General features: G+C 42.2%; 2 protein-coding genes across 2 annotated transcripts; both read left to right on the top strand.

Moving 5' to 3' along the window:
• Positions 1-4,312: 4,312 nt before the first annotated feature.
• On the top strand, positions 4,313-6,373 carry LOC117049641 (protocadherin gamma-B5-like). Its single transcript, XM_033154444.1, has one exon. It carries the CDS (start codon positions 4,313-4,315, stop codon positions 6,371-6,373), a length of 2,061 nt encoding a protein of 686 aa, XP_033010335.1.
• A 1,806-nt stretch (positions 6,374-8,179) lies between these two features.
• LOC117049643 (protocadherin gamma-B5-like) lies at positions 8,180-14,235 on the top strand. The gene is made up of 2 exons (XM_033154446.1): positions 8,180-10,811; positions 14,186-14,235. The coding sequence occupies exons 1-2, from the start codon at positions 8,360-8,362 to the stop codon at positions 14,233-14,235; spliced, it is 2,502 nt and encodes an 833-aa protein (XP_033010337.1). The 5' UTR covers positions 8,180-8,359.
• The last annotated feature ends 343 nt before the right edge of the window (positions 14,236-14,578 follow it).

Here is a 14,578-nt window from a genome sequence, read left to right on the forward strand (position 1 = left end):
TCATATAAAATAATAAACAAATCATCAGTAAAGTAAAACAACCACCTTCTATAATACATTTTAACAAAACAAGTTTAAAATTAGGCTAAACAGCACAGCCAGAAGAAAAGTCACAAAGCATTACAGCACTCATAGTCCACAAAACAATATCAAGAACATTAACAAAGAACCAAAAACAAAATAAGCATTCATACATCATCATGGGTCACAATAAAAATGGCATGGGGGGCGCTTTATGATTTACTTAAATCTCTCTAAAGCTAGGCTAATTATAAATCTCTTTTCCCCCCCAAGATTTGTTCATTTGTGGGTGGGGGTGGCGTTGGTTACACACACACACACACACACACACACACATAACGCACACGTATACCTTGCATAAAGTACATTGTGTCTGGTGGGAGTGGCCCAAAATCCAACCATTCTGGACAACAATCATACGAGAAATATGTAAGATAACCAAGCAAGTGGTAGAAATCACCCCAGAACTGGTCCTACTAAACATCTTCCAAGACAATAATGCCCACGTACAACACAAAGAACTCATAATCCATCTACTCTCAGCATCCAGAAACATCATAACCAAGACACTGGAGAGACCTGTCAGGAGTAAGCATGGACCAATGGTACCAAGTAGTATGGGAAACAGCCCTACTAGAAAAACTAACCAGTAACCTGAAACTGACACGGGGACTAACAGAAGAAGACACCTTCACCCTGGTATGGTTCCCCTTCATCACACACACAGTCCAACAAGACAATGACAAAAAATCTACTGACAGCATACAAATCAATATGGCTAGCCTGATCAAAAACACCCACCCACCCCACTCACACAGGAAACCAAAGATCACAACAGCCAACCACAAATGAACAATCACACCCTACGCCAACCCCGACCTCTCTCACCGCCAAAGGAGCACAAACGAACAACAGAGAATCTACACAAACAACGCTGACACCAAACCCTACATATATTAAGTAAAATAAAAACACCATCTCCCCATCCCACCCACCTCTTTCCCCCTTTTCTTCCTAATGTCTCAACAACCGAAACTGATTTGTAAAAATGTTACATGGAAAAAAATACGAGAGAGACATCACACACACCTTTGTAAATCAAGAAAATCTTTAATTAAAAAATACTTTTAATAAAGAAAATGTTAAATAGGAAAGTACATTGTGTCATGATGATCTAAGTACCTTGTGTTTTTTGGTATCAATTTGACTCAAGAATGGACAACAACATTCACGCAGTTATTACAATATAGTGTATCCGTATCATTTTTAACCTGTAGTGAGCTGTAGCAACCTGGATTTATGTTATAAATTGATTATAATCTAGTACTAGGCTGCTTATATTTACAAGTCTGAATAGGTTGTCTATAGTTTATATTGAAGATCTTTGTAATACATACATACATACATACATACATACATACATACATGGTGGTTCAGATACAGAATTTCCCTGTTCCATTCAATGGCAAGAATTGGGTTCCTCTCCTTAAATTATTGGCATTTAATTGAACATTGGCTGCAAGATGTAACCCATTATTTTAATACAGGACTTCATCTGTAATGTGGATGCAACCTTTTTTGTGCATTTTGAACTCCACAGAAGATGCATCTGCTTTGATCTTTTGGAGATATAAATGGTTGTGCAAGTTCTCAATTCTGCCTCTGTGGACAGTTGGGGTGGGCATGGTGGCATCACTCTCTGGGCTTCTGTTTTGGCATGGCAGTATCTGGCCTTCTCCTTCTAGCTTCATACAAGGCAGGATCTATCAGTTTCCAATTGGGGTCGAATGGTAGTATTTTGTTCTTGTTCCTAAATTGGATGAATGAGAGGATGAATGACAGGAGCTTTCTAATCTGATAGGCAGTAAATAATTAAAGACTAGCTGTATTTGGACCCCAGCCATTCTTTTTAAATGTGCCACAACTGGCAAGTGCTATGTAGGTTAGAAAACAAAAGGATCCTATAGTGGGAACCCAAGACCTGAAAGGAGAGTTACCCAAACCAACCTCCATGGTATTCTTACTAGTTTGGGGGGATCTGGTGATGGCAATTACTCGTCTGTACTGATGACCTCATTGACTGTAGCACTTACTGGCTCAGGGCTGGTGATACCTAAAGGTCCTCATTTGCACTCAGTGGAGCTGGGGCAGGCACTGAAGAGCAAATACCAGTTTCAATATTGATCTAATACTTGGACCCTGGGGGTGGGCATCAAGGAAGAAACGTGAAGACCAGCTCTGGTGGACTGAGCAGACAAAACCAATAGTGGGTTCAGCAATCAAGAAGGTGGTTACTGCACATGCTGTAGAGGGAAGTGAGTGGCAGATCACTTCCTCTTCAACCTGGGAAGGTAACACATTTAGGGGAAGGAAAACTCTGATCCAAAACTCTACTGCCTTGCAGGCTATCTTCATGAGAAGAGAAAGCTAAGGAGTACACCCTATACAAATCCAGGGTGTAGTCCGTAAGACACTTGAATATCATCTGTTAATAATTTATAATTAATCCTTGTCTGTGTAACAATCTAGTGAGCACTTGTTTACATGTATTATGTCTAAGTTAACTCCACCCCTAAAAACTGAGCGGTTTTGTTGTTGCCTCCCAACTTGTTGAGATAAGATGTCTGCTGTTTCTCTCTCTCATCACTATTCCTGTAGATAGTTTCTGCATGAATGAAGCATTTGAACTCCAGAAACTGAAAGTCATTATTCCAATCTGATTCATGCTGAAAGGTCTGCTAACAATGGGCAATTATGCATCAGCAGAGTGACACTAACATCACTTTGTAGGTAGAAACCAGCGGAGGCCGGCCAGGCCGTGTGTGTTTTTCAAGCTGCATACTCAGGATCCCTTACATATTGGCTTACAAAAAACCTATAATGTTATTGTTCTGTGTAAAGAAGAGGGTGATGAGCCATACCTGTGAGACTGTGAAGTAGATGTGCATGGGCAGAAACACACATCCCACAGCAAATTAAATTAACACAAGAAATCAGAAAGCTATCTACCATGACTGAATTATTGGAGCACATGGATGGGGGGGGGGAACAATGGCAAAGTTGAGAGCTGCTAAATAAGACTATTGAAGGGGATGTCTACACAAATAGACCAATAATTTAAAACGTAAGCATGACAGAACGTAAGCATGAGATGTGGGACTAAATTCAGTGATAAGTGATGTAATACAAGATGCCTCCTTAGGATATCCACTCAAACACTGGAAGATACATACCTCTAAAAGCAGACATTCTTGTGTCTAAGGTGCACGTGAAGGCTAACTGTAAGCAATAAAATATTTTCCTCAATTCTTTAATAGTCCCAAAGTATAAATGATAACCTTTAATTTTGCAGCCTGTAATTACGTTTTTGTCAGCAGCACTGCACATTAATAAGCTTGGAAATAATTGTAAATATCTCTATCAATGTAGAGTTAAAAAATTAACCTGCAAAATAGCAAGATTGGGGTGAAAATTAAAGCTATTAAAGAGGGTTCACATATTCCGTTTAAAAGTCTGCCTTTAGCCATCACATATAAACACCGACAGAGACCTTCTGTGACATGTATTGGAGAGAAAAATCACTGGGAGAAGATTGCAGTTCTCTGTTTCAGACTCACAGTGTCACTGTTGGACAAGACGGCAATCCAAGGGCAGCTGAAGTTCCACTGATGCTTTCTGCAGAGAGATTTCTTTGTCCCAAACTGCACATCGGGAATACCAGCAGACACTGGAACAAACATTTCAGCTGAAAAAAAGAAAACACTACAGCATAAAGCCAAAGGATTCAGTTATTTTTTTTACTGGGGGAGAATCTCCTGTCTTGGTGGAAATCTGAAATCCTGTGCTCATCAAAGGGAAAAGGAAAATGAAGTGGAGAGGAATCCTGCCTGGAAAGAGCTTTCAAACACCAGGAAGGTATATAGCACTTCTGATATTTTCATCTTTGTTCTGTGGAGCAGTTTTGGAAGAGGTCAACTATTCCATCCCTGAGGAGATGTCAAAGGGGTCTTTGGTGGGAAATCTTGCAAAGGATCTAGGACTAAATGCCAGAGACCTGAAGAGCAGAAACCTGCATATCCTTTCTGAAGGTAAAAAGCCATATTTCACTATCAGTGCACAAAATGGAAATCTGTATGTAAATGAAAGGATAGATCGTGAGGAAATATGTGGGGAGAGTGTGCACTGCATTATTGATTTTGAAGCTGTGGTTGAAAATCCTTTGAATGTTTTCCATATTATTGTAGCAATTCAGGACATTAATGATAATGTGCCACAGTTCTTAAAGGAAATCATGAGGCTTGAAATTGTTGAATCCACATTACCAGGTACAAGATTTAATACTGGGAAAGCTGAAGATCCTGATATTGGGATTAATTCTCTCCAGAATTACCAGCTAAGTCCAAATCACTATTTCATTCTAGACATACGACAGGGAGAAGATGACCATAAATATGCAGAGTTGGTGTTGCAGAAACCTTTGGATCGGGAAAGTGATCACTTCCTTCAGTTGATCCTTACAGCCCTGGATGGGGGTGAACCCAGAAAAACTGGGACTGCACAGATATGGATTAATGTCACAGATGCCAATGACAACCCACCAGTCTTCTCTCAAGAGGTTTATACAGTTAGCCTGAGGGAAAATTCCCCTGTGGGGTCCCCAATACTCCAAGTAAAAGCCTCTGATAGGGATGAAGGTCTAAATGCACATATTAGTTATACGTTCAGTAATATTGCAAAAAGAGCCTACCAAAAATTTGACATCGTTCCACAGAATGGAACAATTACAATTAAGGAAGCTCTTGATTTTGAGGAAACAGAGAAGTACACTATGACAGTTGAAGCAAGAGATGGAGGAGGATTAGTGGCTCACTGTAATGTCAATATAAAGATTCTAGATGAGAATGACAATGCTCCAGAAATCATTCTAGCCTCCTTATCCACTCCAGTATCAGAAAACGCTGTTTCTGGAACAATAATTGCTCTTATCAATGTGAAGGATAGAGATTCTGGAGAAAATGGAAAAATTACATGCCATCTACAAGGTAATGTACCATTTAAAGTAGCATCGGTATCTAAGAACAACTACAAAATCCTCACGGACAGTCCATTGGACAGAGAAAAAGCCTCAGGATACAACATCACAATAATGGCCACCGACAAAGGTAGCCCCCCTCTCTCCTCCAACAAAACAATCTCCCTGCAGATTTCAGATATCAATGACAACCCCCCTGCCTTTGAAAAATCAACCTACAGTGTCTTTGTGCCAGAAAACAATCCCTCAGGTGCCCCCATTTACTCCATCAAAGCTTCAGACCCGGATCTGGACCGCAACTCACGTATCACTTACTCCATCCTCAACAGCAACATGGAGGAGCTGCCTCTCTCCTCTTACGTCTCCATCAACTCTGAGACGGGAACTATCTATGCACAGCGCTCCTTTGACTATGAGCAATTCAGGGAGTTCCAGATCCAAGTGAAGGCCCAAGATGGCGGCTCTCCCTCTCTCAGCAACAACGCCACCGTGTGGGTGTACATTTTGGATCAGAATGATAACAGCCCTCGCGTTCTGTATCCTTTCCCTGGTGCCGAGGGCTCTGCCTTGTTTGAGATGGTTCCTCACTCAGCAGAGCCAGGCTACCTAGTGACCAAAGTGGTGGCTGTGGACGCGGACTCTGGGCACAATGCCTGGCTCTCCTACCAAGTGCTGCAGGCCACGGAGCCGGCCCTCTTCAGCATTGGGACCCACACGGGAGAGATCAGGACCTCACGAGGCCTTCTGGAGAAAGATGCTGTGAAACAGAATCTGGTCATCTTGGTGAAGGACAATGGGAAGGCTCCACTCTCAACTACTGTGGTCCTCAACCTTGTGATTGCCGAGAACTTCCAAGAGGCACTTCCGGAAATGACTAGGCAATCCAGTGACTCGGAGCATCATTCTGACCTCCAGTTTTACTTGGTGCTGGCTTTGGCATTGATCTCATTTTTATTCCTCCTGACGGTGATACTGGTCATTGTCATGAAACTTCGACAATCAGGAAATCCCAAATTATTCCAATGCTTCGAACCTAATACTTTTTCTAAGGCACAGGTCATATTTCCACCAAACTACGAAGAAGGAACTTTACCTTATTCCTACCAACTCTGCCTATCATCAGAGATGAGGAAAGAGCAGATCTCTTTCCCTAAACCCCACATCCAGGTGGCAGAAAACTTGCTATGCAATGATAGCTCTCAGGTAGTTCTTGTGGATGGCAACTGTGGGGATGCCAATGCCAAAGAGGAGGTTGGTGACCAGGTAAGCTATGTTTTCAGAAACAGTGATGTTGACACCACAGCCTTGCTCCTTGTATGAGCAAAAATAGTATTTTAGTTGTTTTCCTCTTAACAGCCTGATTTACCTAATGAGAGAACTAGGAAAAAAATCAAGTTATATTACTATTATTACTATTATATTACTAGGTGTTCAGACTATAGAGTACATTTTTTTTACAAGTAGTCTTCTAGTTGCAATGGCAGAGGCAGCATCAATGCTGAAGCTGAAATTCATGTTCAGGTGAGTCTTCATGAATTATGGGGTTTATATCCTATTCTGCCTTTTGGTAATTTTCTTCCTGTAGATTATTAAAATATCACTATCATATATAGTAAGGGTTTTTTTAGTTCCTCCTAGAGGTTAAATATGTGAATTTGTACTTTGTTCACTCACCGAGTTTATTCATCCTGTTGTGATTCAAGTTAACTGAAAAATGCTAGGAGGCAACATTTTGGGGGCATGTCCTGAAATGAAAGGTTTTGGGTGGATATAACAAAGGAAGTTGAAATAATAACAGGATACACTTTATCAATGCTTATTCTGATTGTTTTATTCAGTTGTATTAAGGGTTTAGTACTAATAGAGGATTAGTCCAAGAACAACTATTTGGTAGAAGTTGAGTGGAGTGTGTGGTTAAGAACACCAGCTTTACAGGAGTGGATTATTGGAGTATGGGATATTTTATCTATGGTTAAACAAATGAATATGGTAAGAAAGAAGTGAGACTGTCTGATCATCTTGTGGTGGAAATATAGAACATTTTCATACTTAATTTGTGCAGTAAGGTCCAAGATAATACAGGATCACACAGATGGTTAGAAACTTTATATATTGGTATGCTTTCTTTGAGTGTATAATAGAAAATTATTGAAACTTGTATCCAGCCATTCTTTTTATATATAAAGAACAATCACACATAATTTTACTCATTTAAATAAATAAATCACTTATGGGATTTGCTCCCATTGAAAGCAGTGATGGCCACTAATTTGGATGTCTTATAGACAGCTTCATGGTGGCCCCAAGTCATGTTGACTATATCCCGTCAAGTACTAGAAGCAAGATGCCTCCAAATGGCACAGTGGGAGACAAGTTGCTTCATAAGATAGGCCTTGGGCCTGATCCATCAGGCCTCTTCTTATGTTGTTTCATTTTAATGAAAGGAATTGTGTGCCCTGGTGTTGTGTGATAGACTGACAGACAAAGGACTATAAGCATGTTAAAGTGAGAGCCAGTGGACTCGTAATCTGGAGAACCGGGTTCGCTTCCCCACTCCTCCACATGCAGCTGCTGGGTGACCTTGGGCTAGTCACACTTCTCTGGAGTCTCTCAGCCCCACTCACCTCACAGAGTGTTTGTTGTGGGGGAGGAAGGGAAAGGAGAATGTTAGCCGCTTTGAGACTCCTTCGGGTAGTTATAAAGCGGGATATCAAACCCAAACACTACTTCTTCTTCTTCATCTTCATCTTCTTCTTCAATGCTCTGCTGGTGATCCCTTGGGTATGTAGCTTCAATTCAACGGGGTTCAATTTCAGTGGGATGTACTTCAAGGCAAAACATGTTTTCAATAGGCTATATATCTCCAGACTCTGTTTAGGGTCTTGTGAGCTGTTATATTCAACAATCAGAGGAGCTGTTACTTTAATGTGTACAAACTGAAAGCAAATCACTTGAAATTTGCTAAAGGGAAAGTACTGTACATTGAACAACATGGTTTTCCTTGCAGTTCCTTGAGTGGTCCTCTAAGTGTCAGTGTTGGCCAGTATGACAGCCAGAGAGAGGATAGAGATCCATTGATGCTTCCTAGACTCCCATCACTGCTGTTCAGATCAAGCCAACTGAAGAGCACAGAGACAGGGAACTCTTGCAGAGAAGGAAAAATCTCTTTTGCTTTACACAAATATAAGAACAAGGGCAATTTATTCTTCCTCAGTGATACCTCTTGTTGTTTCCTTCATCTTTGTGAGAGCTTGAGTTTATGAAACTGAGAAAAGGAAGCAGCCTGTTTTTGAGAGAACCAGCCAGATGGAGAGAAGGCACAAAGGGAATGGCAGGGCACTCACAAGGCAAGTACTGCTTCTCTCTCTTTTGTCTTTTACCTGTTGGGCTGCATCAGAGCAGATTCATTATTCAACCCCTGAGGAGATGGCAAAGGGTTCAGTTGTGGGGAACCTCGCCAAGGAGCTGGGACTGAGCACCAAAGAACTAAAGCATCGCAATCTGCACACTGTGTCTGTGGCTAAAATGCAGCATTTCAGTATCAATGCAGAGAATGGAAACCTCTATGTAAATGACAGGATTGATAGGGAGGGGATATGTGGCAAAAATCCACATTGCTTTGTTCAGTTTGAAGTTGTGGTAGAAAACCCACTGAATGTTTTCCATGTAACAGTAGAAATCCAGGATGTTAATGATAATGCACCCCAATTCCTGAATAGCAATATCAACTTGGAGACAGGTGAACTAACTTTGCCAGGCACTCGTTTTCTCCTTGGGAAAGCGGAAGATCCTGATATTGGGATGAACTCTCTCCAAGATTACCAGCTGAGCTCCAATCAGTACTTCACTTTGGAAGTTAGAGAGAGAAAAGATGGAAACAAATATGCAGAACTGGTGCTGCAGAAATCTTTGGACAGGGAAAAAGAGCAGACCCTTCACTTGGTTCTTACCGCTATGGATGGGGGTAAGCCTAGGAAAACTGGAACAGCCCAGATACGGATTAATATCACTGATGCCAATGACAACCCTCCCATTTTCACTCAAGAGGTGTACAAGGTCAGTTTGAGTGAAAATGCTCCTATTGGATCCACGGTGATCCAGGTCATAGCCTCTGATGAGGATGAAGGTTCATATGCCCAAATCAGGTATTATTTTAGCAACATGCCAGCAACTTCCCAAGAGAAATTCAGTCTAGATCCCATTGGTGGCATAATAACCCTCATAGAGCGACTGGATTTTGAGGACAACGATGAATATACTATGACAGTTGCTGCAAAAGATGGTGGAGGATTGGTGACTCATTCCAATGTTGAGATAAGGGTTCTTGATGAGAATGATAATGCCCCAGATGTGACCTTAACCTCCATGTTCAGCCCCGTTCCGGAAGATTCACCATCTGAAACCTTAATTGCTCTGATCAATGTAAATGACAAAGATGCCGGTGATAATGGAAAAGTTACCTGCTCTTTACAGGATGATTTACCCTTCAAGATTATTTCCTCATCTAACAATTTCTACAAACTTCTGACAGTCAGCCCTTTGGACAGAGAAAAAAATCCTGCATATAATATTACAATCACAGCCACTGACAATGGAACTCCCCCACTGAACACCCATAAAGTCATTTTACTACAGATATCTGATATCAATGATAATGCCCCTTCCTTTGAGAAATCTTTGTATGCTATCTACGTGCCAGAAAACAATCCTTCAGGTGCCTCCATTTTCACTATCAAAGCCTCTGATCCCGATGTGGACCAAAACTCACGGATCACGTACTCCATCCTCAACAGCAACATTGAGGAGCTTCCCATCTCCTCCTATATCTCCATTAATTCAGAGACTGGCACCATCTATGCCCAGAGATCCTTTGACTATGAACAATTCAGGGAGTTCCAGCTGCAAGTGAAGGCCCAAGATGGGGGTTCTCCCCCTCTCAGCAGCAATGTGACAGTCAGGGTGTTTGTTCTCGATCGGAATGATAACAGCCCTCGTATCCTGTCCCCCTCACAAGAAGCCAAGAGCTCAGCCTTGTTTGAGATGGTGCCTCGTTCGGCTGAAGCAGATTATCTTGTCACCAAGGTGGTGGCCGTGGATGCAGATTCTGGACACAACGCCTGGCTCTCCTACCACCTGACTCAGGCCACTGAGCCAGCACTCTTCACGGTTGGTTCTCATACTGGAGAGATCAGGACAGCAAGGGCCTTTGTGGAGAGAGACGCTGTGAAACAGAGACTGGTCATTATGGTGAAGGATAACGGGCAGCCGTCTCTCTCGGCCACCATTACTCTGAACCTGGTGTTTGCTGAGAACTTTCAGGAGGCCCTTCCAGAAATGAAGAGCCAACCCAGCAGCTCGGAGTATCAGTCTGACCTGCAGTTCTACTTGGTGCTGGCCTTAGCTGTGATCTCCTTCTTGTTCCTCTTGACTGTGATTCTGGCCGTTACAATGAAGCTCCGTCAATCAGGGCATCCCAGGTTCCTACAGTGCTTTGGTCCTGTTCCCCATTCCAAGAATGGTGCCATCTTCCCACCCAACTTTGAAGATGGTACTTTGCCCTATTCCTACCAGCTATGTCTGTCTTCAGAGTCCAGGAAGAATGAGTTTACCTTCCTGACACCAAATATACAGATTGCAGAGAATATTCTTGGCAGTGAGAAACCTGCTGTGCCTTTTACAGGCAACAGTGGAAACAATTTTCATTCTGAGATGGCTAATGGTGAAGAGGTAAGATTTGTTCTCTGTATTTACATGTGTGGTACACTCTGTAGTTCTTTACCGTTAAGTGACATTGCAATACAACCTTTTATACTGCAGGTGTACCTGCCTTTTAATTTTTCAGTCTTTAGTTAATTTTTCATCTAGATTCATGAATCATCATCTTCCTTATATATAGTAAACAGTTGAGGCTAAACTACCTGTTGCAGGTGTAGTCTATTTGCTCTATTGCATTTTGAGATTTCCAGTTCACTCCTAACCATATGTACCCAGATGTGAGTCCTGTTGAATTCAGTGTGACTTTCTCTCGGGTAAGAGTGCTTTGGAATTTGAATAGTGGGAACATGTAATTAAATGAAGTGAGATGTATATATAAATATATTGCTCATTTAATCTTATGAGTGGGTGTGGAATGTGCCGACGTTTTTATTATATAATTGAGGAGGTGCACTTCTTTCTGTATGGCAGAGTTGTGTGCTATTGAGTTCAATATGGCTTACTCTCAGGTTGTACAGTCATACCTTGGAAGTCGAACAGAATCCGTTCCGGAAGTCTTTTTGGCTTCCAAAACGTTTGAAAACCAAATTGTGCCTTCTGATTGGCTGCAGGAAGCTCCTGCAGCCAATCAGAAGTCACAGAAGCCCCATTGGATGTTCGGGTTCCCAAAGAATGTTTGCAAACTGGTAGAATCACTTCTGGGTCTGTGGCGTTCAGGAGCCAAAACGTCCGAGTTCCCGGGTATTTGTGATCCAATGTACGACTGTATTTCAGCTTTCCAGCATAAGTAGCTTGAACATTAAATTATATTAAATGAGGAAGATAATTATTTTCTGCTCATTTCATGACATGGGGTGGGAGCAATGTGCTGATGCTTCTACTTTATAATCATAGCCCCCTTCTTTCTTTCCTTTTGAATCAAGAATGGTCAGCTACAACATTCAATTATTGGAGTACACTGTATCATTTTCCCACCAGTAGTGTGTTGTAGCTACCTGGATTTAAAATAATATGATATGGTTTCACTAGGTCTAAAATGATTTTAATCTAGGATATACTAGAGTTCTTGTAGAAGTCAGACTAGGCTACTTGTGGTTCATGTTGCAAAACATTGTACAAAGTACTTTGACACCATGGTTCAGATCTAGAGTTTCCCTGTTTCATTTTACAGTGCGGATTGGATTTCACTGATCAAATGGTTGGTATTTAATTGAGCATTGGATGCAATGCTTAACCCGTTGTTTTAATGTAGGATGTTGTGTGTAATGTGGATGCAACCTTTTTATGTGTATCTTTGAACTCCACAGAAGATGCTTTTGCTTTAGTCTTTTGGAGGTGTAAATTGTACAGCATGTTCTCAAGTTGGGGTGGGCTGGGCATGATGGCATCGCTCTCTGGGCCTCTGTTTTGGCATGGCAGTATCTGGCCCCTTCCTTCTAGCTTCATACAAGGCAGGATCTATCAATTCCCAGTTGGGGCTGAATGGTAGTATTTTGTTCTTGTTCCTAAATTGGCCAAATGAGAGGATGAATAACAAGAGCTTTCTCATCTGATAGGCAGTCAATAATTAAAGACTGGCTGTATTTGGACCCCAGCCATTATTTTTAAATGTGCCACAACTGGCAAGTGCTATGTAGGTTAGAAAGCATAAGGATCCTATAGTGAGCGGCCCAAGACCTGAAAGGAGAGTTACCTAAACCAACCTCCATGGTAAGGTAAAGGTACCCCTGACCGGTAGGTCCAGTCGCAGACGACTCTGGGGTTGCAGTGCTCATCTCGCTTTACTGGCTGAGGGAGCTGGCGTACAGCTTCTGGGTCATGTGGCCAGCATGGCAAAGCCTCTTCTGGCGAAACCAGAACAGCGCACCGAAACACCGTTTACCTTCCCGCCGGAGCAGTACCTATTTATCTACTTGCACTTTGATGTGCTTTTGAACTGCTAGATGGGCAGGAGCTGGGACCGAACAATGGGAGCTCACCCCATCGCAGGGATTCGAATCGCCGACCTTCTGATCAGCGAGCCCAAGACTCAGTGCCTTAGACCACAGCGCCACCCATGTCCCATTAACCTCCATGGTATTCTTACTAATTTGGGGAAATCTGGTGATGGCAATTACTCATCTGCACTGATGACCTCATTGACTGTAGCACTTACTGGCTCAGGGCTGATGATACCTAAAGGTCCTCATTTGCACTCAGTGGAGCTGGGGCGGGCACTGAAGAGCAAATACCAGTTTCAATATTGATCTAATACTTGGACCCAGAATGGCAACAACTGTTAAATGTGTCTGGCAGAAAAGACAGTTCCTTGGCATTAAGTACAGTATGTCATCACTGAGGTGGTAGAAGTCGTCTTACTTAATTAGATGTAGATCAGACTTGTAAGCAAATAAGTTGTGGCACATACTCAAATCCATTCACTGTGTCTGGCTTCATGCTGGGGTGTGGAAGCAAACATAGACCACACATATATTTTTTTTGCCTGTATTGTGTAGTTCGATCATGTTTCAGTATGTGTGATATAAAATCCACCACCAGGTCAAGACTAATTGGCAGTGGCCTTCTAGAGTAGAGCATGGATATTGATTATTTAGCTGGAGATATATTTGGAGGGCACAAGGAGAAGGAGACAACAGAGGACGAGATGGCTGGACAGTGTTCTCAAAGCGACTAGCATGAGTTTGGCCAAACTGCGGGAGGCAGTGGAGGATAGGGGTGCCTGGCGTGCTCTGGTCCATGGGGTCACGAAGAGTCGGACACGACTGAACAACAACAATATTAAGCCCTTTATGCACAACTAGTTGATCCTATTTATTTTATAGTTGTAAACTGCTTAGAGGCTGCTTTTGCTGAAGAAATGTGAATTGTGGCTATCTTGGAAGGCGTATGTATTATCTAGGGTTATGTATATAGTGAATAAAAAAAAGAGCAGCATGACACCAAACAATGTAATATGAACTCTAAAGAGCTTTAGTGATGTCAGTGAACAATATAAGCATTCAAAGGGAAATACATCCTGATAATATGACAAAATACAATGCGTATAAATAGTCTCTATATATGGCACAATAAATGTAGTATTCCAGTAAAGCCGAAGTGGTGAAGAAACTAGATCCAGACTTGGGCATACATAGAGCCGAAGCATTGAAATCAACTTGACAAGTTAGCTATTACTGAGTTAAACCACATTGATTTTCGTGGATCAGCTATAACCATGACTAAGGCTGCTATCCAAATTCTGGCTTGGCCGTCGTGAGGCATAACAGAGCAATGAGACCACTGCCACATCTGCAGCATTGCTGCTGGTCTGGGCAGAAGGTGGAGGGGCACCTCACTTAGACCCACATCAGGCCCAGTGCCATCATGGGACAGTAGTGGGACTGACTGCTGTCTCTCCCTGTCCTTGTCCCCTTTCAGAATTGTTCATCAGCTGCCATGAGTGGAGATCCCATTGGCATGACTTCTAACCAAGCATACATTTGGCAGAGGGAACAGGCAATTCTGCCCCAGCAGAGTGACCCCCTGTGGGTAGAGGCCAGTGGAGGCTGGTAGGGCTTGGCAGAGGAACAGCCCCAACAAATTCAAACCCTATCACCACCAGCGCAGTGCAAAAGATTACTTAGCTTTAGCTCCAGACTTAGCCTGCAAAGTTCCTCAAATATCCAGGATTTGTCAGAACAGCTACTTTACTTCCGTGTTATAATACTTATAATGTATAATATATAGTATTAGTGCAATTATTCCCATACTGCAGGAAGAGCCTTGAGGAAGGTGTGGCTTACTTAAGGGATCCTGCTGAGTTCATGCCAA

The sequence above is a fragment of the Lacerta agilis genome, chromosome 7 (assembly GCF_009819535.1).
Source record: "Lacerta agilis isolate rLacAgi1 chromosome 7, rLacAgi1.pri, whole genome shotgun sequence".
In the NCBI taxonomy this organism is placed as follows: Eukaryota; Metazoa; Chordata; class Lepidosauria; order Squamata; family Lacertidae; genus Lacerta; species Lacerta agilis.